This window comes from Mchenga conophoros, linkage group LG13 (assembly GCF_057382185.1).
Source record: "Mchenga conophoros isolate Kocher_MC1m ecotype Shallow Benthic linkage group LG13, M_conophoros_male_GT1.1, whole genome shotgun sequence".
Lineage (NCBI taxonomy): Eukaryota > Metazoa > Chordata > Actinopteri > Cichliformes > Cichlidae > Mchenga > Mchenga conophoros.
The window spans coordinates 2395568-2423558 of record NC_140538.1 but is presented as its reverse complement, the minus strand read 5'-3'; the positions used below and the strand labels follow the sequence as shown (position 1 = coordinate 2423558).

The following is a 27991-nucleotide window of genomic DNA, read 5'->3' as shown; positions in this document are numbered from 1 at the left end:
TGTGATTTGGCGCTATATAAATAAAATTCAATTGAATACAATAATTATAGTTTTTACAACTGTTTAATAATACTCACAATTGTACATCTACAATCTGTATAGTTTTCATATTTTTAACCATATGTATAACCTTTCATAGCCTGTACATACTTATAGTTATAGTATATTCATAACATACCTTCATACCGTTCACATTATAACATACCTATATTACAGAATATGCATCTATTCTATCTATATTATGGCTAAAACACTTCTGGATGGATGGAAACTGCATTTCGTTGCCTTGTACTTGTGACATGTGCAATGATAATAAAGTTGAATTCTCTTTTTTTCTATTCTATTCCAATCTATCCATCACTTTGTGCATGATTTTAAATATATATTGTTCTAATATCACAAAACAAATCAGAAGCAAAGAATGAAGACACGTGGAGACTTCCATGAGCAGCATAAAGCACAGCCGGCGCCTTCAGAGAGGCGAGGTCGTCCCAAAGCTCGCTGCTGCACTCTTTGATACCTTTCAGCAGGTGCAGGTGTGACTGCGGTTGTTTCTTATAGTTTCAGAATCTCCTGTTACTGTTTTATGCTTCACACCTGAGTGTTTTCAGCTGAAGCTCAGAGACTGCAGAGAGGAGCTCAGGTGTGATCCTAAGGGTGAATAAATACGTGAATAACAAGATTCAGACCAAAAACAACCAAAAAAAAGTCAGACGACTCTTTGCAGACTTCAGACGTTTTGTTTTGTTTATTGTGCAGTTATATCTTTGTGCCAGATTAGACATTTTAGTGAAAGCCATCCTGATTGGACACAAGGTGCTAACATGGAGTTAAAGTCTAAACTACCAGAACCTGTCTGTTGTTTCATGAGAAGGAGAAAATCTGCCTTCAAGTCCAGTCTTCACAGGTAAACGTGCTCCATGAGCCGGGCTCCCTCCGGGTCCGGGGTCACAATTCTGGTCCCGCTCTGACTCAGCAGGACGGACAGGATGGCCCGGCTCAGGTCGTCCCGCTCCAGCTCGGAGCACAGAGACACCACGTGGGTCCACACGTCCACCGAAGAGCCGACATCCCCCACGATCACTTCCTCTAAAGCCCCTGAGAAGAACAGCAGCACATGTATGTGTCTCAGAATCTTCTGTCCAAGCATCACGTCACAGGTGCTTTTATCCAAACAGACTGCTAACAAGTCTTATTTCATTGGCTGTTTTTAACAGCAACTATTTATCTGTCAGGGGACTCAGTAAAACCATTCCTCATCTTTCTTTCTCAACTTTAAAATAAAATGCAAAAACCCAAACAGTTCTCAGTTTGGGGCAGTCACTGTGTTACCTGTAGTAGGTGGCATGAGGCCACGCCCCCCCCTCAGAAACAAAAGCCACATATGATGAGTTTACACATCTGAAATAATGACCATCCGAGCCACAACAGTGGGCAGCTTTGGGTGATGTGTGGGGCTGTGTGGGCACAGCATCTCACCCAGTGACATGTGGACGAATCGCCTGAAAGCACAGATCAGCTCTGGTCTGTCTCTGGATTCCTGACTTTTCTTTTTATAAATAAACAGAACAGCTCATCGTTCCTCTACCAGGAGATTATAGACACTGCGTTAGCCTGCACAGCTGCAGAGGGAACAGCATCTGTGTACGTCACTGTGGATTATCCTCTGCAGTGATCATACAGCCTGCGTACATTTTGAATAAACATATAATACAGGAGGTAACGTGCAATAACACTTTAATGTTTCACAGGCTGCTGTCTTTACTTGTTAGAACTGTTCTGTAGTAGAGACGAGTCCAGAGTCCAGATGTCCCAGTTTTAGCACGTGTGTGTCACCGCTCACGTGTGAATCTAACACTCGTGGATGACTTCGTTGCAACACTTCTATAAGGAAGTGACCCGACGCCGTCTGCTCCACCCACCTCGCCCTCGGCTCACGAAGCTGTCCAGGAGCTGCAGCGCTACGGGCCGCCGCTGAGGGTCCGCCAGCAGAGCGGCACAAGCCCCGCCCACAGACAAGATGGCAGCACTGTCCTGCAGAGGCTCCGTCAGCAGCTGGAGGAGAGAGAGGCTGGGCGAGCGACACAGGACCCACATGCTGTCCTCTGAGAGAGAGAGAGAGAGAGAGAGAGTTATAACTCTCAGGGCGCCGTGAACACAGCCGGTGGGGCTCGGTGTGGATGAGAGCTGAAGCTGCCTTACATGTAGGACTAATGCAGAAACCCTCGAACTGCACGTGCTCAGTGAGACTGAAGCTCTCTGATGCTCTCTGATGCTTTACAGTTTATTATGATCAAACCATAATTATTTTGTGACGTTGCTCCTTCCACCTTTTCACACTTTCTGTGTGTGTTCGGACAGAGGTGGGAAGTCACCGAGTACAAATACTTAGTTACTGTTACTGTACTTAACGTCACATTTACCTAACTGATTTGAGTACATTTGTTAGACTCAAAATAGACTGAAATAAAGTTCTTTTTTTTCCATCTTCTAATATTATTTTATTACACTAATATAACACAAGGCTCAGTTAGCTTTGTGTACAAACAGCTTCCTGCAGAGCTGGTACTTTGTTACTTAAGTAAGGAAGGGAGGCTGATGCCAACTCCCACCTCCTCGACCTTTAGGACATGGATGAGGAGGAGGATGACTCCACCTTCCCTGCCCAGCAGTGTAGGCCGCCGAGTGCCTGTACGAGGTCTGCAAACGGGCTGCTACAAAGCTGGGTACCTCATGGCCAGCTGCCCAGGATGCAGAACGTGACCTGTTTGATGGCAGGAGGCTCCCACCAGCCTGCTCACCAAAGCAGCTTCTGCATGACAGTAATGACCTGCTGTTGGTCAAGCCCTTTACAAGCAAGCATCCAACCAAGCGCTGCTCTAAGCTCGAGGTGCAAGGGATGGGTGAGCTGGGGCTGCCCGAACCCCCGGCTGTGGAGCCTTCAGTGCTTCATCACCTTCACCCTAACCGAAGGGCGATCAGCTTCCTCCTGCATTTCTTTGCCCAGTGAGATAGATCGCCTCACTGCATCTATTTTAAGGGTGTACAAATATGCTGCACAGTCAGTGTGCTCTCTGGATGCAGACACACTGCTGTCGGTATATCAGGCACTCGTCAGCTGGACTCGGGGTCCCCAAAGCCAGCCATGAAATCCCCCTCCAGGGGAGCTGTCCTAGGGTGTGGGCGTGTAATGGGTCTATGACGGAGGTCATAGATGCAGCCTATGACCCGCGACCAAGGGTCTCTTTGGCCCAGCCCTGGAGACAATGACAGAGACGAGCTCTCGCACTCTGTGTCACCCTCTCCTCCCCCACAGATCTTTCATCTTATTAATAAAAATGACCCAAGACGAGACGCTAACGTTAGCCTGGAGCAGAAATGTCCTCACTACACTGGTTTAACACCAAAACTGGTCCTCACAGAGACACTTCCACACACACAGACCTGCTGTGAGGTCCTCGCAGTGCTTCAGGAACTCGGCAGCACTGTGGATCAGCCCTCTCCTGCACATGCTCAGTGCGGCCTTCCTGTGCAGCCTGCAGGCCTCATAGATAATAGTGGCCAACGTCAGACACAGGTCAGCCACGCCGGGGTTCTCCTGAGCATGCTCAGTCAGGATGTCACCCAGCTCCTCAGTGAAGGTCAGCCTGAGAGCAGAGAGAGTGTAAAGAAGGAGAAGCAGGGAAAGTGATGAAACTGACATGAAACTGACTTCTTATGGGTGACGGCGTAGCTGACGAGCTGCAGGGCGCCGCTCTGGAGGGCACAGGAGACGCCCTGGAGGGAGAGCGGAGCCGACAGCTCGCCATCGGCTCCAGCAGTGAACAGCAGCGCCCAGAAGAAGAGAAACGATGGGGAGAGCGAGCCCGGGAGGACCTCCACACCTGAAATAAGACAGAGGTCGTCACACACAGCAGTACCTTCATGAAGCACCACCAGCTGCAGTTCCTCTAACGTCCACCAGAAGCTCCAGCAGTGGGTGGGTGTCCGTAGACCAACCTATTTACCTGACAGGTTTATAAGACGATGACTTCCCACCTCAGCTGCACTCACAGGGTCTCTGGGATTGTTTCAGTGCTTTGGGTCAGACTAATTTCATCTTTGCTTGAAATCAACATAATCAGAGCCCTGATAACTGTGCAGGTGCTGTTCCCACCTTTGAACATCTCCATGGTGTCGATGTTCCTCAGGACTCCTCGAGGAGCTCTGGCGGCGATTAGAGCGGCGTCCTCGTACTGAGCCAACTCAAACAGCTCGAGAAACCTGAGGACAAAGGAGAAGCAGGAGACGGGCACTCGTCACACACACACACACACAAAAACTCATCAGAAGGGTTTTGTGGAAGCAGCACCTGTCCAGGTAATCTGACACAAGTTCAGATGCATCAGCTCCGGCCGGCTCCTGGTCCTCAAACAGCTGCTTGATGCTGCAGATGTCCTCGTCCGTCCCTGCAGGACAGAAACGCCATCTTTACAGTCACAGTCTGTCCACACTCATGTGTCAGGACAGGTAAAAGTCACCTGGTCTTCTCAACCTCTTAAAAGAATTTAAACGCAGCCTCAGATGAACAATAGCATGTGACAGCGTGTCATTATCTGCTTCCACAGGGGAGCGGCTCAGGTGCTGCCTGACCGTCAGCGAGTGACACGCCTCTGTAAAAGTAGACGTTTTGGCAGTTTGCAGGTCTGCATCGCTCAGGCGTGCGAACACATCAGCAGGACAAAGATCTGAGCACAGCTGCAAGTCTGCAACAGCACGTCTGCATGGAGCTGAAGCGACGCTGTAGAGAAGAGCGAAAACTGCTTCACAGTGATGAGACTGATGATGTCACATAGAAACCATCACTGGATTGCTTCTGGAGGAGGAGCTACAAGCTGCTGGATCAGGGGGCGGAGTCGGTTTGCTTTAGTTTCTGTCAAATACATACTGACGTGATGTCATATGTCACATGATTTTGTTCTTCTGAGGCTGCATTCATCAAATTTTAAGACCTGATGATTTTGATCTTTACACGTTGTTGGAATTGATATTTCTTATATTGTCATTTGTGCTAAAATATATAGATCATTGCCTTTATGTGTCCATATATGGCTACCGTTATGAAGAAAAAGCCAGACAGTCAGAGGATTTATCTTCTAACATTTCCTTTATCTGTGTCTGTGCTGACAAAATGTGCTTTCTTTATTCAGAGTGCAGCTTAGTCCAGAGATGTGTTACACATTTGGAAAGCAACATGTTCTGTTTCTTTTAAAGTCCAAGACTTCACACCTTTAAATGTTCGTCCGAGATATGACTTATTACAAGTTCCTGTTTTTATAGTTTAGCAAAACGCTTATTTCTGCTTTTCTGCTTTACTTGCATGCCTCATACACACAGTTTAAGTTCACTGAAAGGTCGAATGTCTATGTATAGTATAGCTGGACAGACACACACACACACACACACACTTGTAATTGCATATTCATGAATGATTGCTAGCTGACAATAAAAAGGGCTGTAGCGAGGGAATCAGTTGGAGTTGCTTGGACAGGCGAGTGACAACACTGCTCTCCAACGCTCCCCTTGCACGTGAAAAGTCCACTAGTGTCTGTGTGGTTGCTTTCAGTAACAGGTTCTGTTTACCAGCAGGGTTGACTTAAACCCAACACATGTCCTGATATGTAAACCCTTAGAGGTGACAGAGGAACGTTGTCTTTACCAGGAAAATAAACCCTAATTAGAAAATATAAAACTATGTTCCTCAGCAAAAAATTCAACATTTTTAGGATCTACTTAAAATAAACTGGAAAAAACAATTATACAAGTAAGAAAAGACGTAAAATATGTTTTAATAAAAATCTATATCTTTTTTTAATATTGAGCTAAATATCTCACCATTGTGGAAGTGTGTGGTGACGTGAAGCAGCACAGAGAAATCATTAATTGATGTTTTACCGCATTCGTTCTGGAGGTACGCAGTGATCACTGACACTGAACCCAAAACTCTGCTGACTGCAGCAGCGTCTCACCGTCTGCCTCCCTGATGTTCTCCAGAGTGGAACCCACGAGTTCCCCCAGAGGCGCCGGCTGACCCTCCTCCTCCCAGCTGCTCAGACAGTCCCACACGCTCCTCAGACGTTTGTATCTAGAGACAGAGAGGTGATCGTGGTCTTCAGCGGCTGAGCCTCAAATCCAAACCACACTTGGTAAACTCAAACCTGCAGTGACTGCTTTGGTCCACTTGGGGGCAGCAGACACATCACCTTTAACTTTGTGGTGCTCTGTATCAGCTGTTAGGAGCATCATCAGGGGTCAGACGCAGGTTTTGCATGTGGAAACAGTGGAGTACTGAAATACTGTGCAGATACAGTTCATGAGAATGAGATTCATCCTCGTGTCATTTATAATCTGCAGGTTCACATCAGGTCGCTCGTTTTGTCAGTTTTGGTTGGTTCACCTTAAATATTAAGCTGCTCTGATCATCTCTCTTTTACTTCCCTGCAACTTTTGTTACCTAATATTTCCGCTCCTCGTCTGACTGCTTATAATTCGGATGCGTTTGTTTCTGTGAGCGTCAGTGTGATGAGATCCAGTCTGAATAAACTGCGACACGTGGCGCTCGTACCTGATGTTGGATCTGATTCTCAGAATTCACTGGAGCAAAGTTACAAAAGTGCATTCTGGGTAAACTTTAAAGGCTGATATCAGCCTGTGGGAAGGATGTTAGAACATATGCAAGGGTTCATTGGTTATCAGGCTGACCTCTGACCCCGACTCCCTCTGGTCTGATTCTGAGGTCGTTCTTTCTCCAGGTTGTGTTCAGTTTGTAAGGACTCGTTCTGACTCTGGATACTTTGCTTCTGTCAAACTGTTCTTTGGTGCAGACGATGTTCAGGATGTTGTTCTGTGAGATCAGCATTAAAACAGAGCCGGAGCCCAAAGTCAGGTTTGTTTTTATTAAATCTGATTGCATGCTGACTTTCTGTCTAAAAGCTTTGTTTCCTGCTTTCATTATTTTCAATAATCTGTTTCCTGTTGGTGTCAAACATATTTCCTCATCTGCTCCTGCAGGAGTCTGCAGAGGTGCTCAGGAGGAAGAGATTCCCCAACCTTTCAAAATAAAAGGCACCTTTTTATCAAACTGAGATGATGTTTTTTTTCCTTTTAGGCATCTGGTGAAGGAGGAGCTTTACTGCATGACTACATCGTTGTGTTACTGACTTCAGGTGAAGGGTCCTTAATCCTTTAAGTAAAAATTCTAAAATATTCTGCACTCGTCCAGCATGAAGTCTTACTGATGACCTGCATATGTACAGAACTGTATGACTTCCTGTGAGTTTCTGCTCTTACAGGACTGTCAGGTGGTTGTTCTCGGCACTCAGCTCGTCTCTGCGGCATTTGGCGGCCTGCAGCTCGGCGTCCAACTTAGTTTTGACCTCCAGAGGAACACAGTGACTCTTTCTGTCCAGCAGAGCGTCTCTCTGCGCCTCCATGTCCTTCAGGTACCCGTCCAGAGCCTTGGGATCCTCAGACTCAGCCACTGTCAAACCTGCGAGATGACACCAGTGTGGAGATCAACCCTGGAGGACCTGACAGAATATTTAGCAGCTATGAATGACAGATCTGTGAGATCTACAAACACTACCACAGAGGGGTGTGTTGTGTTTTTGGAGGTGCTGAGACCCTTGGGCAGCACTGCTTTAAAAGCAGATCTGATCCTGAGGTGGAAACCACTGCACGGGCTGAGGCACACATCTGAAAACCCCTGGCATCGAACACAGATCATCTCTGCATCCACACATGGATCCAGAAACACTGCCGCTGGGCCTGAGCTCATTCAGCATGCACGATTAAGGCCCAGCTAATATGTTGTGTACGCTGCACTTTGAGCTTACTGAGACAGGACAAACCACTGTGAACGATCACATTATAAACACTGTGAACCGCTCCTGAAACAGGGAACTGCTCTTCATCCCAGCTCCAAGCAGGCGTTGCCGATTTGCAACAGTTAAAAACTAACAACCTGATTACCCCACATGCATATTTTATGAGGTTTTTTTACTCAGAAGCACCACTGCAGGACTTGGTTGTGCATTAGCAACAAAACGTTTAATTTGAGCCTGAGAGGGTTACATGTGGTATCCCCCAAGGATCCATTACAGGTCCTTTCCCGTTTTCATTAAACAGGTCAGCAGCTCCGTCTTTCAGGAACAGTGTCAGTGTTATAGTAGTGGGTTCTAGCCACCTGCCACGCATATCAGGAACTCTTTGACTGTGTGGATGAAATCCTGAATGAGAAAACTTTACCTGAACCACCGAGCTCTACAAATACCCGAACTACATGTTCAACCCACATCTTTGAAATGTAGCTGAGCATTTGAGTTTTTGTGTAAAGTTCTTTGACTTTTACTTTAATCAGATCAGTGAAGAAAAGCTTTCACCAACTGAAACGTTGTAAGGTAAAAGTCTGTTTGGTCTCTAAAGGTCCACGTCTTCATCAGCTCTCAGCTGGACCTCACTGGAAGTATCCTGGCAGCCTCGTTCTGTTACAACACAGGTGGAGAGCCTGACAGCAGAGTTTGCAGAAACTTCAATTATCCAATAACCTCAGTTAAAGGTGACAGCATGTCCATGTCCACACCCCTCATATGTAAACAATGACCAAAAAGCCGAGACAACAGCAAAACGTCTGTACTGCTAATCCATAATATTCCTTCACTCTGTAACATAATACACATCAATTAACTTCATATTTTACTTCCAGGACACTAAAGCTCAGCTATTATTATATTTATTCATTTGAATCTTTTTTTATTTGAAGGTTTTTATCATTTTGTTCTAGTATTTTATATTCTTTTAACATTTTGTTGCAGTTGTGTATTTTTGCTTCACTTTAATCATGTCCTTCGTATTTGTGTCTGTGGAGATGTGACATGCTAACATGTCTGCCTTGTATTTTCCCCTCACAGGCTTTGAGGACCCTGCGTTAACTCATCTATCTGAGGGTGTACCGGGCATCCATGTGCTCTGCTCTTTAGAAGTTTTCTCTCTCTCGAGCTCCTCCTGAAGTTCTGCTGTTTCCCTCTGAAGGGTGGAGATCCTGCAAAGAGACAAAAAGCATCAAAACAAAGGGAATGGAAAAATATCGACTAATAATTGTTGTTTTTTTCAGACAGTGTTTTTCTCACCTTCATCTCTGACAATGGTGACTTTTATTTACACATAAATCCCTGGAGGAAAGTTAATGTAGTCTACATACAGTGAGTCTTATTTACACAGACAGCCGTCACTCACCGCTCCCTCAGGTGGGCGGCTTGGCGCTCACAGGTAAGCAGTGATTTCCGGCGTGACTCGGAGGCTGCCATGGTTAGCCGTGCCGCCCTGGCTTCCTCCTCCCTCCTCTGCAGCTCCCTGATGGTGCTGTCATACTCCGACTTTACGGCCAACAGAAGCCTTTTATAGGCTGTTGCTCGTCCAATCACCTGACAGAACCAAGAAGGACACAGGAAAAGTTCATTTTCTTTTTTGGTTTAATTTTTCTCATTAATTTGTTTTTTTCTCTTTTGTAAATTGTCGAGTTTTTTCTAATAACTTTACATTTTTTGCAAATTCAGTTTGCATGTTTTATTATCAGGTAAATCTGTCACCCCGGGTTTTCCCTTAAAAACGGCAGTGGGGGTTTATACGAGTACCAGGGTCTTCTCCTTTTACAGAGTTTTTCAGATTTTCTGCTTTCCTCGTAAAGTTGCATTTTTGAAGAAGTAAACCTGTCCAGTTTTCCTTTTAAGTTTTACCGGGTTTTTTTTAAACTGTAACACCTTGCTGAATACGGAGCGGTGGACGGTGTATCGGAGCTCGTCGGGACCCTCCCCGGGACATTGCAGGCACTTCTTCTCGTGCTCCATGAACTCGTTTAAAGACCGGATGAAGCTCCGGTCGCTGTCAGTCGTCAGGATGTCGGCTGTGAAACGTGAACTGCGGGACATTTGTGCATCGGACGTTGTTCTTTACGATGATATTTTTAGGCTAACTTTCCGTTTAGTTTCCCTTCTTCCCACAATTTCAAGGGAATCCTCGCGTCGCCGTGGTTACCGCGAAAGTGCACCTGGGAAATTTTGTTTTTAGTAGATGAGTCGACTTTTTCTTTAAATAATCATCCAAATGATCATTAAAGTGTAAAGAAAATCGACATTAGCACTAAAAAATATACGTGGGAGAAAAAAAGACGCCAGAAAATGACTAAATATAGTGTTTGCGTTGTATTTTTGATCAGGCACCGGAACGGCGACCCTAACCCCTGCGAACGCGTGCAGAAAACCCCGTGTCTGGAGAGGAAAGCCCTCTTCTCATGATCCGCCATTAGGAGCAGACCGGTGGTAAGCTCGCGCTCTGTTTTTTGACGGGTTTTTGTTAAAAATCGGCACTTTTAAACTGACGTTTGGGCTCCAGCAGAGACTAAAGTGTCCTATGTGTCTTCCCGTGCAGGTGGATTGAACGCCAGGATGCAGATTTTCGTGAAAACCCTTACGGGGAAGACTATAACCCTCGAGGTGGGTGACGGGCTGTGATGGAGGGCAGCGGCGTTCACGGGCTGCCGTTAACCCGAGTTTTACTTATTGTGGAACTAGATTAGAGCGGCCGTTTGTACACGTAACTGATAGGTGCTGTGTGTTAACTGCAGCCGTGTGTTTGGAGGCGGTATCAGGCCGTAAAGTGACGCTGTACCGAAGGCTAACGGCTAAGCTATCCAGGGCAGTGTAAACACGTGGAGCGGGCGCAGCAGCTTAGTGCCGTGCTCGTAAACCCCTGATTAGTTGTAGTTAGTTAATAAAAGTGAATGTGTCATTCGTGTTTAAAGAGTTGTAATCTGCATGTGAGTAGAGCTTTGACCGGAAGCGCGTGCTGTCCCGGCTCACCTGTCCTCTCTGCTTCCACAGGTTGAGCCTTCAGACACCATCGAGAATGTCAAGGCCAAGATCCAGGACAAGGAGGGTGAGTGAGCCTGGCTGATTACTTTTACTCTATTACTTTGTGCATCATCAGGCCAGGAGGCGTTTTTATCCTAAAACAGGTGAATGTGGGAGGCTGAGCTGCAACGAAGCTTCCTGTGTTTACCTGAAAACACGTGATGAGCTTCGTGTTTGTAGAGAAACACAGACTGCTCGAAATAAGAACTCTTCAGAAATCACGTGTGAGCTGTCAGGGGTCGTAGTTCAGACTGTTTATAGATCACAGACCGCAGCAGGAGTCCGTGAGGGAGATGGTCGGTCTTACAGATGCATACTGAGGGCTTGGAAAGCATCATTACGGGGGTGTACGGGGCACACTTACAGGAGCATAAGTGTCAAATAACCAGGACAAACTGATGTTTAAATGTGAGTGAAACTTCCTGTGGGACGAACAGAAGTGCAGCTGTGTAGAGACAGCAGGGTGGTTGGTGATTAAAATAATCGTGTCAGTGTTTGAAGCGTTCGGGCCGCCGTATTTAAATAGGTGAAATGTGTTCGCCATCATCAGCCATCAGCACCATGAAGCTGACACATGAGCGTCACTGTCAAAATCATTTACAGTCACAGATATGTTCAAGCGGGACAGTGATTTAAAACGTGGTGTCACAGGGAGGCGGAGCTTCAACCATACTGCGTTTCTGAGGTGTGTGTGTGTGTGTGTGTGTGTGTGTGTGTTTCTGGAGTCCAGAAACCAAATGTATGCAGCAAAGCACAGGAAGTTCAAGTGCTGATTGATTACTGGGGTTCAGTGATGATCCTGATCAGCTGGTGTTTGCTCTCTGCAGGAATCCCTCCCGATCAGCAGAGGCTGATCTTCGCCGGGAAGCAGCTGGAAGATGGCCGCACGCTCTCCGACTACAACATCCAGAAGGTGAGCCGGGAACGCCGCCCCAGAGAAATGAAGGCTTTTCTGTAAATGTGGACTCAGAGTTCAGTTTGAGATTTAGAGCCAGCGTCATTCAAAGGTCATCTGATGAGCTGTTGCTGTGTTTTTTAATTTTACCTCTATTTTGGGTTTAATCGAGTTCCCAGAGCAGGGTTTAGATCAATTCTAGCTTCTAGCTGCATTTGGACAGATGTTGGAATAAAAACATCTGGATCAGAACCTCTTTGGAGCAGTTGGTTCATAAATTCAGACCAAAGCTCTGTGGTTCTGAGTCTGAGCTGTAATAACTGGCTCTGCAGTGGGACGTGTCGTTACTGAGGCCTCAGATTCAAACAGTTGGAACTAGAAACAGACTCGTGACGTGAGGCAGCGTTGGCTCACAGCAGGAGGTCCAGATGACAGGAATCCGGTTTTCATTTGACTTTTGGGGGAAAATCCAGGTCTGGAGTTGGTAACTGGGTCAGCTTTGGAGTCTGTCGCCCCCCGGTGGCTTAAATGAGTCCTGCAGGCTTAAACCTCCAGTCTGAATCCTCAGTGGATCCCACACAGGCTGTGCTGCCTTCAGCGGTTTCCACCTTCAGGACTGTGCTCGGGTGCAGCCAAGGAATTTTGCCTTGGCTGCACCCGATTTATGGAATAACCTCCATCGCTATACGCGAGTCTGATTCCATCCATTCCTTCAACCCACTTATTTATTCTCGCCTTTTCTACCAGTTAACGCTTGTTGTTAGCTTAATGCTTCTTATCTTCGGCTTATTCTTAATCATTTGACTGTTTTATCCTTTACACTTAGTTTTCTTCTGCTTTTGTTTTAATGCCATTCAGCCTGCCAGCATGTTTTGGTACCTTGCCATAGCAGTCATCCTTCCCGGTTACTTCATCCTATTCTCTTGCATGTTAAGCACTTTGGTACACCACTGGCTTTTAAATGTGCTGTATAAATAAAGTTTGTTGTTTTGTGACTTTTGTTTGAAGGCATGAATTAGATGCAGCAACATCAGCTGTGTCTGCCAGGTTCTCCCTGGTTTCCTGTCACCCTGACCCATCTAAGGGGCGGCGTTAAATTCAAGTCTCAAACTCGAGCGTGTTTTTACGCGTTTGTGTCGTCTGGCGTCCCTCTCACGCCTGTTTCTTGGTGTTTTCAGGAGTCAACTCTGCACTTGGTGCTGAGGCTGCGCGGTGGTGCCAAAAAGAGGAAGAAGAAGTCCTACACCACCCCCAAGAAGAACAAGCACAAGAGGAAGAAGGTCAAGCTCGCCGTGCTCAAATACTACAAGGTAAAAACGCCACCGGAGATGCGCTGGAGTTTGAGTTTTGTGCATTTTCGGTTTTAATGAAACCAACACTTTTCCTCCTTCAGGTGGACGAGAACGGTAAAATCCACCGGCTGAGGCGCGAGTGCCCCGCTGACGAGTGCGGCGCCGGCGTGTTCATGGCGAGCCACTTTGACCGTCACTACTGCGGGAAGTGCTGCCTCACCTACTGCTTCAACAAACCCGAGGACAAGTAGACAGGATGATAAATAAAGAAATGTTTGACTAAAAATGGTGACTGTGTTTCTGTTAAAGTAGTTTAAACGGGTCGTCGCTAATTTCAGATTTGAGCTTTAAGTCGTATTTTCTGTGACGTGAGAGGCCTCGGACACGTGCAGCTCATGTGAACAGCCAGATTTACTGATGTCAGCCGTTCTCCAGAGTTTCAGGTGTTTATTACTCGCAGGTCATCAAAACTAAAGTAGTGGAAAGGCCGTGCTGCACTGCAGTTTGACTTGTTAAAACCTCGTCATGCAAAGAGTCAGGAGTGCTTGAGTCACGTGGATATGGTGGCACTTTGATACCAACGTCACTGTGACACTGCTTTAACTGCTCACAGCTGGAAACGCACCACAGCTGTTCACCACCTGTAGTTGTCACATGACCAGGCTGCTCAGCGAGTGATCACCTGGAGATTCCTGCAGAATCAACAAACAGAACATTTGGAAGCTCACGACAAAGTTTAGATGAAACCAAAACTGACTGTAAAATCAGGGTTAATCTGTATTAGTACGATTTAAGGTTGAAACTACAAAAAACTTGAGTTAAATATTAATTCTAATGCAACAAGTTTCAGAATCAAAGTTCAAAACTTAAATGGAAATTTAAGTTTCAGTCCCAGGATCATTTTGTCACTGACATGGGATCAAAAACATTTTTAAAGTTAAAACTTTTAAAATGTTGAAGTATCCATGTCAATGCCAAAATGTAAAACTTGGATCACATGAATCCTGTAGTAAAGTTGATCTCTTTATTGGAAATGAACATTTAAAATCTTGACTAGATTTTTATAGGATTTTAAGGTATGTTTTTAAATAAATCTGAATTACCTGAAAATTGTATTAGTGATATTTATTAGTTAACCTTTGTTTTCCATTAGAAATAAAATATTTTCTCCAATAGTTTTTATAAATTAAAACGAATAACTTCAAATGGGAAGTTACAAAGTTTGAGTTGGTAAAAGTTGAAATGTAATAAGTTACTATTTTAATTTTGACTAAATCTCTCTGAATATTAGCACACTGACAACATGAGAAGTAAAATGAGAAAAGTCAATCCCAAATTTCTTTTGCTGGTAGAAACAAAAAAGGGATTAAATGCAGGATTTTCAAAGTAAAAGCTCGGGTGTGAAAGAAGCAGAGCGACGCTGTGGCTTTGTGTACTAAAATAAGAGTATTTATTTAAAAATCGGTACATTGGACAGACTGTATATAGAGTTTTCATTTCGTTGGTAAACTCATAAGGCACCATACCAGATGCTGTACAAAACACCAACAGCAGGAAACAAAAAGACTTTTACATATTCAAGATTATTTCTATACTGAGCTTTAATTACAGACACACTAAGGTTACTGCTTAAATAGCTGCTGTACGAACGTTAGCCTCATTCACGAGCAGCCAACATGCGAACCCACTGCCGCCGACACGAAACCGCTAACAGCGACCGTAGCCTAGCTTAGCACAAACTGTTAGCTTAGTGGCACCGCTGCTAAAACAGCAATTCTTACAGTTTAATTTCTACGTGTCCGAGAAACCCTATAAACACATCCAGAGTTGATGAGGCGAGGTTCCAGTCTTTGTGCTAAGCTAGGCTAAAAACATCCGGAACCAGTTTCCCAAATATTCCTAATGATTAAAGAAAACTCACCAGCAATAAGCCAATCAGCTCGAAGGGGACCTGTTCTGCTTTCTTACTTTCTGACTCACATAACGACCAACTTGACTGTATGCAGTTTCATATGATGACATAAACTTATGTAAAAATAATCCATGTCTTGTTGAGTCCAAACCTCAACAACGCCCCCCTCTGTGGACTTCCTCATCCACAGGGGCCGCGCTAGGGTTGGTCCAGAGTCAATGAAATCAAAGTCTTAAATATAATTCAACCCCGATGGCTCACAATTGCCCTGCAGACGAGCTGCAGTCAAATTTATTACACTGCTTTAAAAAGGAGTGATAAAGCGACCCCTCGGCAGTCTTCCAGAACCTGGCTAATCAGAATAAAGTCAGGCTTTGGGAGGTGGGCCTTAAAAAGGGCAAATATCCCATAAAACCGGATTACTTTAAAAATAAAATAAGCCAGATTTACAGTTCATCTACGCCAGCAAGAGGTGGAGGAACTCTCGAACATAAGGTACTGCCCCTCTGCTGGCTTCCAGAAGGTGGCCAATCAGAAGACAGTGAGCTGTGTGAGACAAAAGAGTACTATTTCAAAGGGTTAATCATACTAAGCCACTCTGAGCAGAATAAGTCCCCTTTCAAAGCGGTTACGTCGCTGAGATTTTCGTGAAGGTCTTCTTCGGGTTTGGCGCCACTTTGTTTTGTTTTTTAAAATTTCATCAGACAGACAGACGAACAGGACGGCAGACGTCTCCGTGCTGACCCCGCGACCTCCCGCCGGCGTCTCCGAGGAGTCGGCCGGACGTCAACACCACTGCAGCATAGTGTTCTGGTTTGAACTCCTCTCACGAGCAGGCACGGCATCTAAAGATAACGTTTATTTACACATTTAAATTCACATGTTATTATAGTACCTTATTCTGCTTATATTCAACTAAGCGTGGAGATGATATCTTAATATGGCAGGAGAACTCAGTCCTGAAGAGAAACAAAGAAAACATTTTCAAACAGGCGGAGGTGGAGGAAGCTCGGCGAGGTGGGTCCTCAAATAAAAAAAAAAAAAAAAATCTCAGTTCATTCATGAGGAATGAAAGCTCCGCCCCCCCTCAGGAAGTCGTCTGTATCTTTTGTTTGGCTTTCACAGAAAGCGTCACTCGGCGCAGAGAGAGGAGGAGGAAGAGGAGGAGACACAGTTCAGCCCTGAGATGGGTCCTTTGCTCTTTTAGCTCCTCCCCTTCATCCCCCTGATGAAGAGGCGGTCTGGGGCGGAGGTTGAGGTGAGTCTGGAGGAGGGTGGGGTCAGATCTTGATGTCCTGGGACTCCACCATCTTGGCGAGCGTCTTCTTCACTCTGAGGATGGTGAGGCGGGAGGCGGGGTTATGAGCCCAGCACTCTGACATCAGCTTCAGCATGGCCCGGAGGCACTGCGGACACAAACACGCCGTTAAAGGACGAACAGGAAGTCACGAGAACACAGCCGCTCTGACACCATCATTGTGACACCCAACTCTCTGCCGCCGGCACGGGAACACTTCCTGTCTGACCGCATCGCCAACGTATTTATCCGCACACACAGTTCAGACATGAGGATGGCAGAAAGAGACCGGCGACAGGTCAGCGGAGGAATACGTTTGGTGGTTAGGTCAGATAGGAAGTAGTCCTGGTATTGGCTGCTGTTTTGAATCAAAAGCTCGAACTTTCCCATCAGGCTGGAATAAAACAAACATCCTCGACAGTCGGGAGAGAGACAAAGCAGACAGGAAGTAGTCCGAGCCTCACCTCGTCGCTGTTCCAGCGGTTAGACACCGTCGGCCGCAGGCCCTTAACACACACCACCTCCAGCATGTCCTCATACGAGGGGTCAGAGGGCACCGTGTCGTAGTACGGCAGCTGGTAGTCCTCCACGATACCTGCACAGGAAACAACACCTGTATTAACGTCAGAGCGGCTGACGCGCCCAACAGCGGCTGACGTTCTTCTTCTGGTGTGTGTGAGTGTGCGTTTGTTTGTGCGTACCCCCGGTGACGCAGCGTCGGGTCATCTCCCAGACGATGAGTCCGAAGCTGTACATGTCGGCCATGATGTAGGCCTGGAAGTGGTTCTTGTTGAGGCTCTCGTCGAGGACCTCGGGGGCCATGTAGCGTCTCGTCCCCACCCGGGTGCTCAGGGGGATGTCCACTTCGTTCGTGTCACTATGGCAACACAACGAGAGGTTAGGTCAGCTGAGGCCAGAACAGCCTGAGAATGCACCACGGAGCAAACGCGAACCTGTTGAACTTGACGGCGAGGCCGAGGTCGGCGATGCAGCAGGTGCCGTTCTTCTTGATCAGGATGTTCTTGCTCTTCAGGTCGCGGTGGGCGATGGCCGGCTTGCCCTGCGTGCCGTAGATCTCCGTGTGCAGGTGGCAGAGGCCGCAGGCGGCCGAGTAGGCGAGCCGCAGCAGCGCCTGCGTGTCCAGCGTGGTCAGCTTCAGGAAGTCGTACAGCGAGCCATTCTCGTGGTAGTCTGTGATGAGGAAGAGCTGCGTGAAGGCGCCCGTGCCCTTAATGTCCGCCGCGATGAAGCCTGCAGAGGAGGAAGGTAAAAACATCCACCTGACATTATTTACTTTATATTCGCCTCAGGCACCCGGAGACCATTTCTTATTGGCCCGTGGTTAACGCGGTCTCTCTCCTCCGACACTCTGAACTTTCATGAAGCTGAAATAATCGTTCAGCTGTTTCTGCTGGGCAGCGGCGCCGTGCATAATCAAAATTGGCGTGTTGAACGCTCTGAGTCCTCGGGCTCGGACGGCATCATAAAGCTGCTCAGAACCCACGACTCGCTTACCGCGGGTCACATGACCTGCACCGTAACTTCGTGAGAACGCGGGCGTGTTTGGCGCACGAGCCTACCGAGGATGTTCTCGTGCCTCATCAGGACCGTCTGGTAGATCTCCGTCTCCCTGAACCAGCTGGCTTCCTCTCGGGTGAAGAAGACTTTTACGGCGACCTTCTCTCCCCTCCAGCGGCCCAGCCACACCTCGCCGTACCGCCCCTTTCCTATCTGACGTACCATCTGGATCTGCTTGGCGATGGTCCGCTGCACCTGAGGACGCAGAAAGGAAGTTTCAGAAGGGCGCTCCGAGTTTCCTGGTCGTTAACGTGGTCTGTGACCTTTGACCCGTTTTAAAAACAAAGCTCTTGTAATCAAACTGAAACTACCAGATAAAATAAAACTCAAAGAAACAAAAATAAATTCTAATAGAGAACAAAGTAAAGTCACTGCTGGTGCTGACTGTTCTTTAAATCAGAGCAGGTGTGTTTGTAGCTCCTACCAGCAGGGGGAGCCCTGAGCCGCTGCCTGAGCTCTGAGACTGATGAATGAGGTCTCTGAGCGACTCGCCCTCCCGGATGAAGACATCGTGCTCCTGGTCCTTATGGTTCTTATGATACCGCTGCCGGTCGCTCTTAAACTTATACCTGCACACAGACAGACAGACACACACACACACACACACACGCATCTCAGTTTGATTCATCAACAGTTTTACAAAAGGGTCCAAAGTGAGCATAATAAAAATGTCTGTGTGTGTTTACTACAGGTAAAAGTGAAGAAAATGTAAACAGGAAGCTGTCAGTTTTACTCTGAGAATGACTCCAAAATAAAAGCCTGAGCTAAGGAGCACTTTCTCTTTAACTTGACGTCTTTTTTTTAGGCTCAAATTTGACATGAAATATTTGCAGTTTTGCTTTCTGCTCACTTTCAGTCACATTATTTTGATTTTACTCGTATTCATTTCACATGTGATTTCCTGATGTTGCTGTTAGTTACTTCATTATTGCCTTGGATGTGTTAGTGTGTGTTGTGTGCTGGTTGAACCATTTAGTGACTGATCATTACGAGCAGTAAGAATTCACTACACCAGCCCACGTCAGGTGATTTATGCACGGCTATCGTCCTATCAGACATCAACAGGAAGTGAAAGCCAATGAGCTACAGACATGTCTGCGTTCCAACTAAACTGAAGTCTGCATCGCCGCCTCTCCCCGCCGACAGCAGCAGGTCCAACAGTCTCTGCTGACTCGAAGGTGTGCCGGTCGCTGCCAGGTGAGCTCTTACCTGTAGTAGTAAACCACGGTGATGCAGATCAGCGTGCAGCAGCAGACCGTCATGGAGATCAGGAAGGCCAGCCAGTGGGGGCTTCGTTCTGCACACGCACGCACGCACACACGCACGCGCACACACACACACACACACACACACACACACACACACACACACACACACATTAGTCGCCTGTGCGGCTTCACGAGCTCACCTGCTTCACACCTGCATCTGTGTTCCACGTTACCGGTGGGGGCCAGCGGGGGCAGCGTGGGCTGCAGGTCTCTGTTGCACAGGTCTGTGTTGCAGCACTCGATGGTCCTCCTGGTCTGAGCGTTGGGGGAGTCCTGCCGAGCAAACGGAGCCAATCACAACAGCAGGTCAGGAGGGAGGAGACACAGAGGCGAGAAAAGTGACAGACACGCCCACACAGACCGGCTCACCTTGCACTGGAAGTGAGAGCCTTCATACTTCATGCAGCCGGAGGTGAGCTGCACATCTCCGTGCTCGTCCTGCTCGATGATAGCGAAACACTGACCGTTCGTCCTGAAGACAGACATCATCATCATCATGATGGAGCAACGAGGACTCTACTCAGCAGTGACAGACTCTACTGCGCTGCTTCTACTCACTGGCAGGTGTAGTTGATGGCGTCGTCCGGGCAGTGACCCGAGCAGTAGCAGCTGAGGGATCGAGGGAGGTCCTCAGGTGCGATGGTGGGGCTGTCGCCAGGGCGCCGGGCCTCGGGTTTCACCCCCGTCCCCTGCAGGACGTGGTCCGGGTTCTGACCTGCGGCTGGACACGAAACAAACAGAAGTTAAAACATTTTTTAGTCTTTGGTGACGGCTGAGAGCAGCTCGGAGTGACTCCTGCAGGAGGTGAAACATTCTCCTCCATCAGCTGACGACAGCAGGAGCAGGACGGCTCCGTATAAGGACCACAGCAAACAAGACGGCGGGTCGGAGATCGCCGAGCAGAAATAAAGTTTGACGGTTTTTATGGGCGCGAGTGAATAGAATAGAAGAATAGAATAGAATAGCCTTTATTGTCATTGTACAGAGTACAACGAAATTGGAGTGCCACTCCCTTGTTGGTGCAAGATTCAATAATAAATATAAATGTAAAATATAAAAAGTACAAAAAAACAATCGTAAGTACTCAAACAATAGTATGTACGATATATACAGGATACAGCATTAATATAATGACAGTGACGGTATGAGTGGCGGCTCGCCTTCAGAGAGAGGATCAAAGGCAGAGACGGGGACGATGGTTCTTATCAGCTGTCTGCTCTTTATCTCAGTCCTCCTCTAATCTCCGCGCCTCCTTCTGCGCTGACGCCACCGCTCTCCTTCACGTTACTCCTCCTCCTCCTGTATTTGTCTTTCAGATCACTTTCAAACACCTCGTCACCTTCCTTCCTTCCTCAGAGTAAAGACGGCATGTGGACGTGCACGCCGTCATGCCTGGACATGAACTACCTGCTGGTAGCTCACCTCCAGTCCCGCCCTCCCCCTGCCCCTCCCCGAGAGTCGCTGTTACCGAATCACAGCTTTCATGTGCTGATCGTTTCCGTTTCCCTCCGAGAGCAACACAAAAGTTCATCCTGAGCAAAATCACCTCAAAGAAACTGATCATGCGATCATGTGACGGGGTAAAACAAACACCTGGATGCAGAACAGCTGGATCGTCTCTCTCAGCTCTTCAGTTATCGTCTGTTTCCTGTTTTTATTATCTGAAGTTGTGAAAGCGTGCGCCTGCGACGCCTCGCAGCACGTCATCACTTGCTTCCTGTTCGTTTTCTTTGGGGAACGCCTCTCGCTCTCACATGTTTGGACGTTCCTCCTCCTGCAAGGCTCGCCGTCGAGGCGGCCTAATGTCGCTGTTTCTGTTCGGACCACACCGGCTGCTCCAACCGTGCTCCGCCCTCAAGCCGCGCTGCCACTTTAAGAGCACGCAGGGGGAGTCAGATTACCCAGCGTCCTCTCTGCCAGACCTCAGTCTCCACTCCGGCGGCCGGCACAATTATTAAGCACACATGTGGACAGAGGCAGAGCAGAGGCTCCACCCGTCACTGCCTTTCACCCAATCAGAGGCCCGAGGGGGCGGTTCATGAGGGCCTTCAGGTCTAGACAATGATGACATCACTGCTCGCCGATTTTTTTTCCAGCAGAGAAAAAAAAAAAAAAAAAAGACTTTAAATGATGGAGACGGTTGTTTGAAAGCTGAGATGAGCTGCAGTCGCATCAGTCTGCTCACTGATTTCTCCTGTCAGATGATTTCCAGCTTTTAGATTTTTAACTTAAATTATTTTTAACCTTCTGGGTGAAAAAGCTCAGCTTTATAATTCACACACTGAACCGTCTGCAGTCTGTAATCAAACACACGAGTCTTTAATTACTGCCTGTGCTGAGTCACAGTTACCTGCCCACCACACACCTGAGCTCCCACATTATGTCCTAATCCCGCTCTGCTCGCCGTCACGCCAACATCAGCTCTTAACTTATTTACAATAAACAGCTTTAAGGTTTGATTGATTTTAATCTCACACTTGTTTTAAACATCAGCTGTGACCGTTTGAATATTGAGCAGAAACACACGACTCTCAGCTCTAACTCCACGTGTTATTTTATTTATAATCTCTTCGTCCTTATTCCCACTGTGGACTCGTCATGAAACATGGTTTCCTGTGTCCCGGCTGCCTCCTGTGGGCATCACTGTGACCCGAGTGCTGTCTGAAGGTGGAGGCCTCCATCTTTCCTTCATTCTCAGTGGTGACAGTTTGTCTCCTGTAAGGAAAATATTCCCGTGAAACCATAGAAACGGGAATATAACCCTTTGATCTAAACCATGTGGATCCTCTCACTCGGCTCCTCCTTTGTTTGTCTCCACTTTTACAACGCGAGCCCGTCGAGCACCGCCTCCCTCCCTTCCTCCTCCTCACCAACTTCCTGCCGGGGATGTTTATGCATTCGTGTTGCCAAGGTGACAGAGCAGCTGAAAAGCTTCCCAGCGAGCTAATTAACAACCTCGTTATAACCCTACAACGAGCAGCGCCGTGGAGAGGACGCGAGGAGTCTGAGGAGGAGTTAACACGGAAACACGGACGCAGCAGGAAGAGCGCGAGGAGCTGCTCCCAACAGCCGCGGCGTCGTGCTGCAGGAGGTTTGTGGATTCACTGTGATGTCACCACAGCTCTGTACCAAGTCAACCACTGCTGAGAGGGCGGGGCCTCGCCTGACTGACAGCGCTGACGGAGGAGAGGAAGTCAAAACTAGAAGCAAACAAAGTCTATCCGCAGCAGCAGCTCCGCCCATCAGTGTGAAACCGACCATCACGCCTTCCAGCGGCACAGCAGCTCGCAGTGCACACGGCACGTCTCCGAGGACAACGGCGAGTGTGATGGCCCGTCAGCCCCGGGGGAGCAGCTGGTTTGGACCCTGCAGCTCGCCGTCTCATCAGGAAATCTGCTGGCCAATGAAAGACAACCATGGACTTGACCCGCCCATCCACAGGCTCATCTTTGGTTTCTTCAACATCCTCGGGATAAAGATGGCCAACAGACGGCAGTGACCTTTATCATAACTCAAAGATCAGATGAACGAATGACTGAGCCACAGCCTGACAGCAGGTGGGAGAATGTGCTGTGATTACCTGTGTTTATGCTGCTTTAGAGAGAAGCCCCGCCCCCAACATTCAACTGACTCTGCCCTCCAAAATAAAATACGAAGTGTGCCGCCGCCGCCACGGCAGGGTCCGCAGAGAGGAAACAAACACCGCTTCCAAGGGTGAATAAGTATCCGGAGGGATTGACGGATATTTCCGGAGAACAATGGCTGTTTGGAGAGTGCAGCGCCGCCAACAGCTCGTACAGGAAACGGTTAATGTGCAGAGAGGAAGTGAGAGCGGCAACAATCAGTTCAACAGCTTCCTGCAGGGAGGGGAGGGGCTCAGAGCGCCGCTCCAGCCCTCGCTGTGAAGAAAATAGATCCGCTTTCTCCTCAGAACAACGGCTCAAATATTACTATGAACTTATTTTCACATCCAGTGTCTTTAAAGTCACAGGTGTGTGTGAGCAGCTAACTCAGGTATGATGATGTCACAGCGAATCGTCACGGACACGGGGACACGAGCTCGGGACAGCAGAGCATCTCTGACACATTTCACTGCCCAGCGTGTCTCAGCTCACCTGTCGCAGGTGTACAAGGTACTTATTGAAAGATCCTGACTGATCAGTAAAAACTCGTCATTGAACAAACGCACACACAGTATTAAAGGTGGACGCAGTCTCCGTTTGAACACGACGAGCTTTTCACCTGGCCACCAGGGGGCGCTAGCTGTGGCGCCCAGGAAGTCGTCCCTGTGTCCGACCTCGACTCTTTCCTGATGGTTTATGGGCTCAGACTGAAGACGGCGTTTTTGGTAAATTTACAGACACTCAGAGAGCTGCTCATTGGCTGACGAGCCTCCGTCTGAGTCAGAGCAGTGACGTTAACACGTCAGCTCCACCTCGCCGTCACTTTGTAAATGTCACAGACACAAGTGGCTTCCTGACGGAGTGAAGGCGGAGTCAGCAGGCGAGAAGGTGGATGGAAAAACAGTTTGATAAGACGGCGGAGAGTCGCTCCCTTCCTGAGATTACAGCCGGCTCTTATCAGCGGACTCTGGGTGTTTGGAGGTCAGAGAGTGGCGAGGGAGGGGACGACCTCTCTCACATCCTCTAACTCAGATCCACGCCAAGCTGGAACGCCTCCTCCGCCCTGAGACAAAGTTACAGAACAAAGGACTCAAACATAAGGCCCACGGGCCACAACCGGCCTTACAAAGGGTCCAATGTGGGCCACAGGAAGGAAAATGTGGAAATGCCAAAGAACCCGGCCATAAAGTCGGAACTTTTACGGCATTTTCATCGGTTTTACAGCCTTTTTATTAACGCCTGTCTGTTTCTTTTCCCCCACAGTTTACAGTAAAGTTACTTCCACACAGCGATCGATATTTTCTGTACGTTTTCTTACTTCCTCAGCCCAAAGCAGCGTGCAGACGGCACATCTCAGGGACTACATGTGTCTTCATCAGCTGTCAGGTTAAAGCGGTTTAAATGCATGTTTATGATTATAATACATTTAAAAGGATCCAAACAGCAGCTTCAGTGAAGCTCGTCTCCACCTGCAAACATCGAGCAGACGTTGGCTGCCATCGATCTGGAAAAGTCTCCCCTGTGAATAACCCACAGATGCCGAATTCAATGTGCGGGAAGAAGCTGCTGGGAATATTTTATCGGAAGCAGGAGGAGCGGCGTGACATTTCTGTTTCTGTCCTTATCGGTCGGCAGACACTTAAAAACAGCTTAAACAAAAGGCTGCTGTGTGCACAGGGAGGGGGGCGCCGCTTACAGACGAGCCCCACGGCGACTCTGTATGCTAACGTCGCCTGAAGTAGCGCTTATCTGCCGAGGACAAACTGAAGGGTTAATGAGTAACCGAGCAGCTCGTGGGTCAGAGAGGACACGTCTGAGCCCAGCGACACTAACTGGGACCATCGCAATCACACAAAAGACACGAGAAACGATTAATAAAAAAAAAAAAAAGATGGAGCTCAGGTGGAGTCCATGTGACCGGGAGACAGGAAGCTGTCACCAAACCGCAGCCTGATGAGGTCACTGGCAACAAAACGTGAAGCAGGAAGAGCCCAAGCTCAGTGATTAACAGCAGCTAAACTTTCAGAATAAAAGCACAGGTTTGTCCACTAATAACTGGATCATGTAGCTGACATATGAAGCCTTAAACATGTGGCCTTTCACTTCCTGTTTCTAAGTCTGACCCTGTGAGAAACACGCTGCCTGGTGCTGGTTCTGATGACGGTCACCATCATCTCTGTCCGTTGTGTTTCTGTGACACTGAAAAACAAACACTGGCACAGCTGCTCACTCCAACCAGCTTTTAAACATCTTACCGTCAGTTCTGAGGGACAGCAGCAGAGCGACGGCCGTCACCGCCACGCAGACCGGTAGACCTGGCATCCTGCAGCAGGCCCGGACCGACCCGACTGGGTCCCACACCGTCAACAAGACCTTCTGATGTGCCGGTCTGGGCGTGGAGAAGATAGTGTTATTGTTCTACGGCAGGAGTCTGAGGAGCAGGGAGGAGCTCCAGATAGAGGCAAGGGGAGGGTGGAGGTAATGGGGTGAAGGGCAATATCACAAAAACAGGTCCTCCTGGGTCTCACAGGCTCTGTGGGTCCAAAACCCTGAAGAAGAGAGAGAGAGAGAGAGAGAGATAGGGGATTCAGTAAGACTTCAACATCAGCTGATCAGGAAAGCCTCAGATCACAGGGCTGTCACAGGGCGAGAGAGCACTACAGACAACCCTCTTTTATTATAATTAGTTTCATTATTCATCTCTCTGGTGTTCGAACACTGTAGCTGCTCACGATTCTCAGAGGAAACATTTCTGCGCTCTTCCAGCTCCAGAGCTTTCCTCCCTGCTCTCCTACGGCAGCTTTGCACGATTCTCCGGTGAAAATAATCCTCCTTTATCTGATCCTGGGCCTCGACGCAGCCCCTCAGTTGATCCTGTACGAAACGAGCGGCTTCAGCAGCTTTCTGTTTCTGCAGCGTTGTAGTTATTAACTTTAATAACACTTCTTTCAAAAAAAAGGTGCGTTTCCAAAACACTTCCACACACACACACACACACACACACACACACACACACACACACCAACAGTTTGGGCCAAAACATTAGAATCACCTGCTCACATGAGAGCGATGATGATGATGATGAGAGCATGCTCCTCAGCATGCCGTGACCTAGTGACCCTGGCCGCCCGGCGCTGGCCTCCAGGGCCCGACTAACTACCCGACCATTTGTCCGGGGATGTTCTGCAATTACCGACGCTCGGGTCCTGCGCAGCTCTAATAACGTAACGTCGCAATTAGTGGGCGCCGAGAGAGGGCCAGAGGGGTGTGCAAGGGAATTAGCGGCGATGCGTGGCCGGTGTCTGTCACTTTTTATTTGCCCTCGGGCCTCAAACGGGTCCGACCTGTGACCCACTTTTCACACATCTCCAGAGAGACGGAGAACAAAGACGCACACACGGGACGGCGCCCAGGGCGGGTCGAGCGTACACGACAAACACGGCTTCAAATCCGAGGACAGGCATCGCTGAACGGTTTATTAATATTTACTAAACATTAATGCAAGAAAGCACATTTAGACACATTCTGCTGTTTGTCTACACAAACAGCAGAATGTGTCATCATGTATGGAAGGCTGAAGCTGCCAATGTGACCCATGACCCATTTAATTAAATAATGCTTAACATTATTTATCATCACTGAATTATTGATTTGGGGGGTTTTGGCTCCTCACACTCCCACAGCCACCCACCCAAGTCAACCCCACGACACAGTCTGAAGTACACCCATTTTCATAACTGCAATAAAGTCATAAACAAATCTTTAAAACTGAAAACAAGCTGAATCCATCCAATAAACCTCTGTGTTGGTGGGACACAGGAGCTGTGCTGTGATTGGTCAATCTGTTATTAGGTTTTATGCTGCGAGGCAACGGAGGTAAACTATGTGCTAATTCCACTTTAACAGAATTACAACGTTTAGCAGGAAGTTAGCAAGTTAGTTCCACCTAAAGCTGATCCACGATGTTCTGGACACGAACGAAAACAAAACTGGACGGCGTGTTAGAGAGACGACATCTTTTTACCCTCCAGTCCCGCCCTGCCCGAACATTCACACTCAGGATTTACTAAAGGTGTGTGTGTGTGTGGGCGTCTCTGAGTCGATATCACAGAGTGAAAAATTCTTCACCTCTTCGTCACAACAAAACCTCCAGTTTGTTTGCGGCTCTTCGCTCCATTTAAAGCCGACGGCGTGCGGCGATAACGCCGTCAGACGGGGCGGGCAAGTCGAGGCAGGCTCGGGACAGACCATCTGCTGCGACCCCCTCGGCACAGGAAGCACGCCTCCCCCAGCCGGTAATCGCCTGACACGTCCACTTCCCTTTGAAAACACCCACGGCTGTTATCACAACTGAAACGCACAAAAACACACAAAGTCGCCGTGGAGACCAAGACGCCAGAGAGACAAACGACTGAATCTGTCACCTCGCAGGAAGATCCTCAGACGCAGTTCACAAACGCTGCGGGTGAACTTTCACTCCTCCTCCTCTTCCTCATCGTGTTCAGACTCGTCTCCAACTTCTCGCTCTGCTGCAGTCAACAACAAACGCCTTTCTTCAGCACGGCGCTCATACCAGCAGATATCAAACTTCCAACCCACTGCAGGCCGAGATAATCGGCTCAGACTCGGGCTGCGGCGGCCTCCTCATCCTCCGCAGCTGTTTACAGTAAACAGGCTGAACTTACAGCACAAAACCCTCCAGCAGCCGCTGGCTACAAACAGTCTGTCCACTCAGGTTCGTCTGCACAGCGACGCCTTTGAGCAGCACATGGTTCAGAAGAACCAACCACTCAGGTAACCAATCCACACACAGGAACTCTGGGCTACTGCCACATTAGGACGTCCTCACAGCACTCCCACGACTCTGAGCATGAATATTCATCGATGCTAACACGAGAAGAAACAGTAACAACCATCTGTGAAAAGAGCAGCTGAGCTCCAAGCACCAATCAGCACAGAGGTCTTAATCACATGACAGGAAGTGTGCGCAGGTAAAACCAGTGTTTAAAATGGTAAATGGCCTGCATTTGTATAGCGCTTTTACTCAGTCCCTAAGGACTCCAAAGCGCTTTACACTACATTCAGCCATTCACACACGGTTTAAGAAGAACCGCTTCACGTAGAGCAGAGAAAGAAAAAACTCAACAGCTCACCTGAAATTCTGCATTTGAGCCTTCAGG

At 48.0% G+C, this 27991-nt stretch overlaps 3 protein-coding genes across 9 annotated transcripts in view; 1 reads left to right on the top strand and 2 right to left on the bottom strand.

Moving 5' to 3' along the window:
- Positions 1-13: 13 nt before the first annotated feature.
- On the bottom strand, positions 14-10254 carry LOC146560647 (clathrin heavy chain linker domain-containing protein 1-like). Of its 5 annotated transcripts, XM_085296040.1 has the most exons (12): positions 9774-10241; positions 9274-9461; positions 8991-9079; positions 7330-7528; positions 6009-6124; positions 4352-4448; positions 4157-4263; positions 3713-3884; positions 3445-3647; positions 1923-2105; positions 887-1098; positions 14-651 (listed from the first exon to the last, which is right to left on the bottom strand). In XM_085296040.1, exons 1-11 carry the CDS (start codon positions 9963-9965, stop codon positions 902-904), a joined length of 1743 nt encoding a protein of 580 aa, XP_085152166.1. In that variant the 5' UTR covers positions 9966-10241; the 3' UTR covers positions 14-651; positions 887-901. The 5 variants fall into 5 exon arrangements, with proteins under 5 accessions (XP_085152166.1, XP_085152169.1, XP_085152168.1 ...); XM_085296039.1 differs by lacking the exon at positions 14-651 and having other exon boundaries at positions 683-1098; positions 9774-10240; XM_085296041.1 differs by lacking the exon at positions 14-651 and having other exon boundaries at positions 687-1098; positions 9798-10226.
- A 13-nt stretch (positions 10255-10267) lies between these two features.
- On the top strand, positions 10268-13419 carry rps27a (ribosomal protein S27a). The gene is made up of 6 exons (XM_085296054.1): positions 10268-10355; positions 10465-10529; positions 10917-10971; positions 11774-11859; positions 13020-13151; positions 13235-13419. Exons 2-6 carry the CDS (start codon positions 10482-10484, stop codon positions 13382-13384), a joined length of 471 nt encoding a protein of 156 aa, XP_085152180.1. The 5' UTR covers positions 10268-10355; positions 10465-10481; the 3' UTR covers positions 13385-13419.
- A 1141-nt stretch (positions 13420-14560) lies between these two features.
- The window catches only part of LOC146560645 (bone morphogenetic protein receptor type-1A-like), a 40684-nt gene continuing 27253 nt past the window's right edge, over positions 14561-27991 (bottom strand). The window contains exons 1-12 of one of the 3 annotated variants that reach the window (XM_085296053.1): positions 26940-27476; positions 25067-25360; positions 19747-19909; positions 19558-19660; positions 19362-19461; positions 19130-19217; positions 18345-18489; positions 17923-18115; positions 17296-17593; positions 17044-17219; positions 16807-16937; positions 14561-16451 (exon numbers count right to left, since the gene is read on the bottom strand). In XM_085296053.1, coding sequence (XP_085152179.1) covers positions 16326-16451; positions 16807-16937; positions 17044-17219; positions 17296-17593; positions 17923-18115; positions 18345-18489; positions 19130-19217; positions 19362-19461; positions 19558-19660; positions 19747-19909; positions 25067-25133 — 1590 coding nt within the window. In that variant the 5' untranslated portion in view covers positions 25134-25360; positions 26940-27476 and the 3' untranslated portion in view covers positions 14561-16325. Of the gene's footprint in view, positions 16452-16806; positions 16938-17043; positions 17220-17295; positions 17594-17922; positions 18116-18344; positions 18490-19129; positions 19218-19361; positions 19462-19557; positions 19661-19746; positions 19910-25066; positions 25361-25543; positions 25686-26939; positions 27477-27991 lie in introns of those variants that run through there. The other 2 variants (XM_085296052.1, XM_085296051.1) reach the window with 2 other exon arrangements.

What these genes read in the sequence shown, in the direction of transcription:
- LOC146560647 (XM_085296040.1), bottom strand. Translation starts at nt 9,965, where the DNA reads ATGTCCCGCAGTTCACGTTTCACAGCCGACATCCTGACGACTGACAGC. An exon ending in GCCGCCCACCTGAGGGAGCG is followed by an intron (nt 9,080 to 9,273) that starts GTGAGTGACGGC and finishes GTCTCTTTGCAG; the next exon opens with GATCTCCACCCTTCAGAGGG. An exon ending in GCAGAGCACATGGATGCCCG is followed by an intron (nt 7,529 to 8,990) that starts GTACACCCTCAG and finishes GTCATCTCGCAG; the next exon opens with GTTTGACAGTGGCTGAGTCT.
- rps27a (XM_085296054.1), top strand. Translation starts at nt 10,482, where the DNA reads ATGCAGATTTTCGTGAAAACCCTTACGGGGAAGACTATAACCCTCGAG. An exon ending in CCGACTACAACATCCAGAAG is followed by an intron (nt 11,860 to 13,019) that starts GTGAGCCGGGAA and finishes TGGTGTTTTCAG; the next exon opens with GAGTCAACTCTGCACTTGGT. An exon ending in CCGTGCTCAAATACTACAAG is followed by an intron (nt 13,152 to 13,234) that starts GTAAAAACGCCA and finishes TTCCTCCTTCAG; the next exon opens with GTGGACGAGAACGGTAAAAT.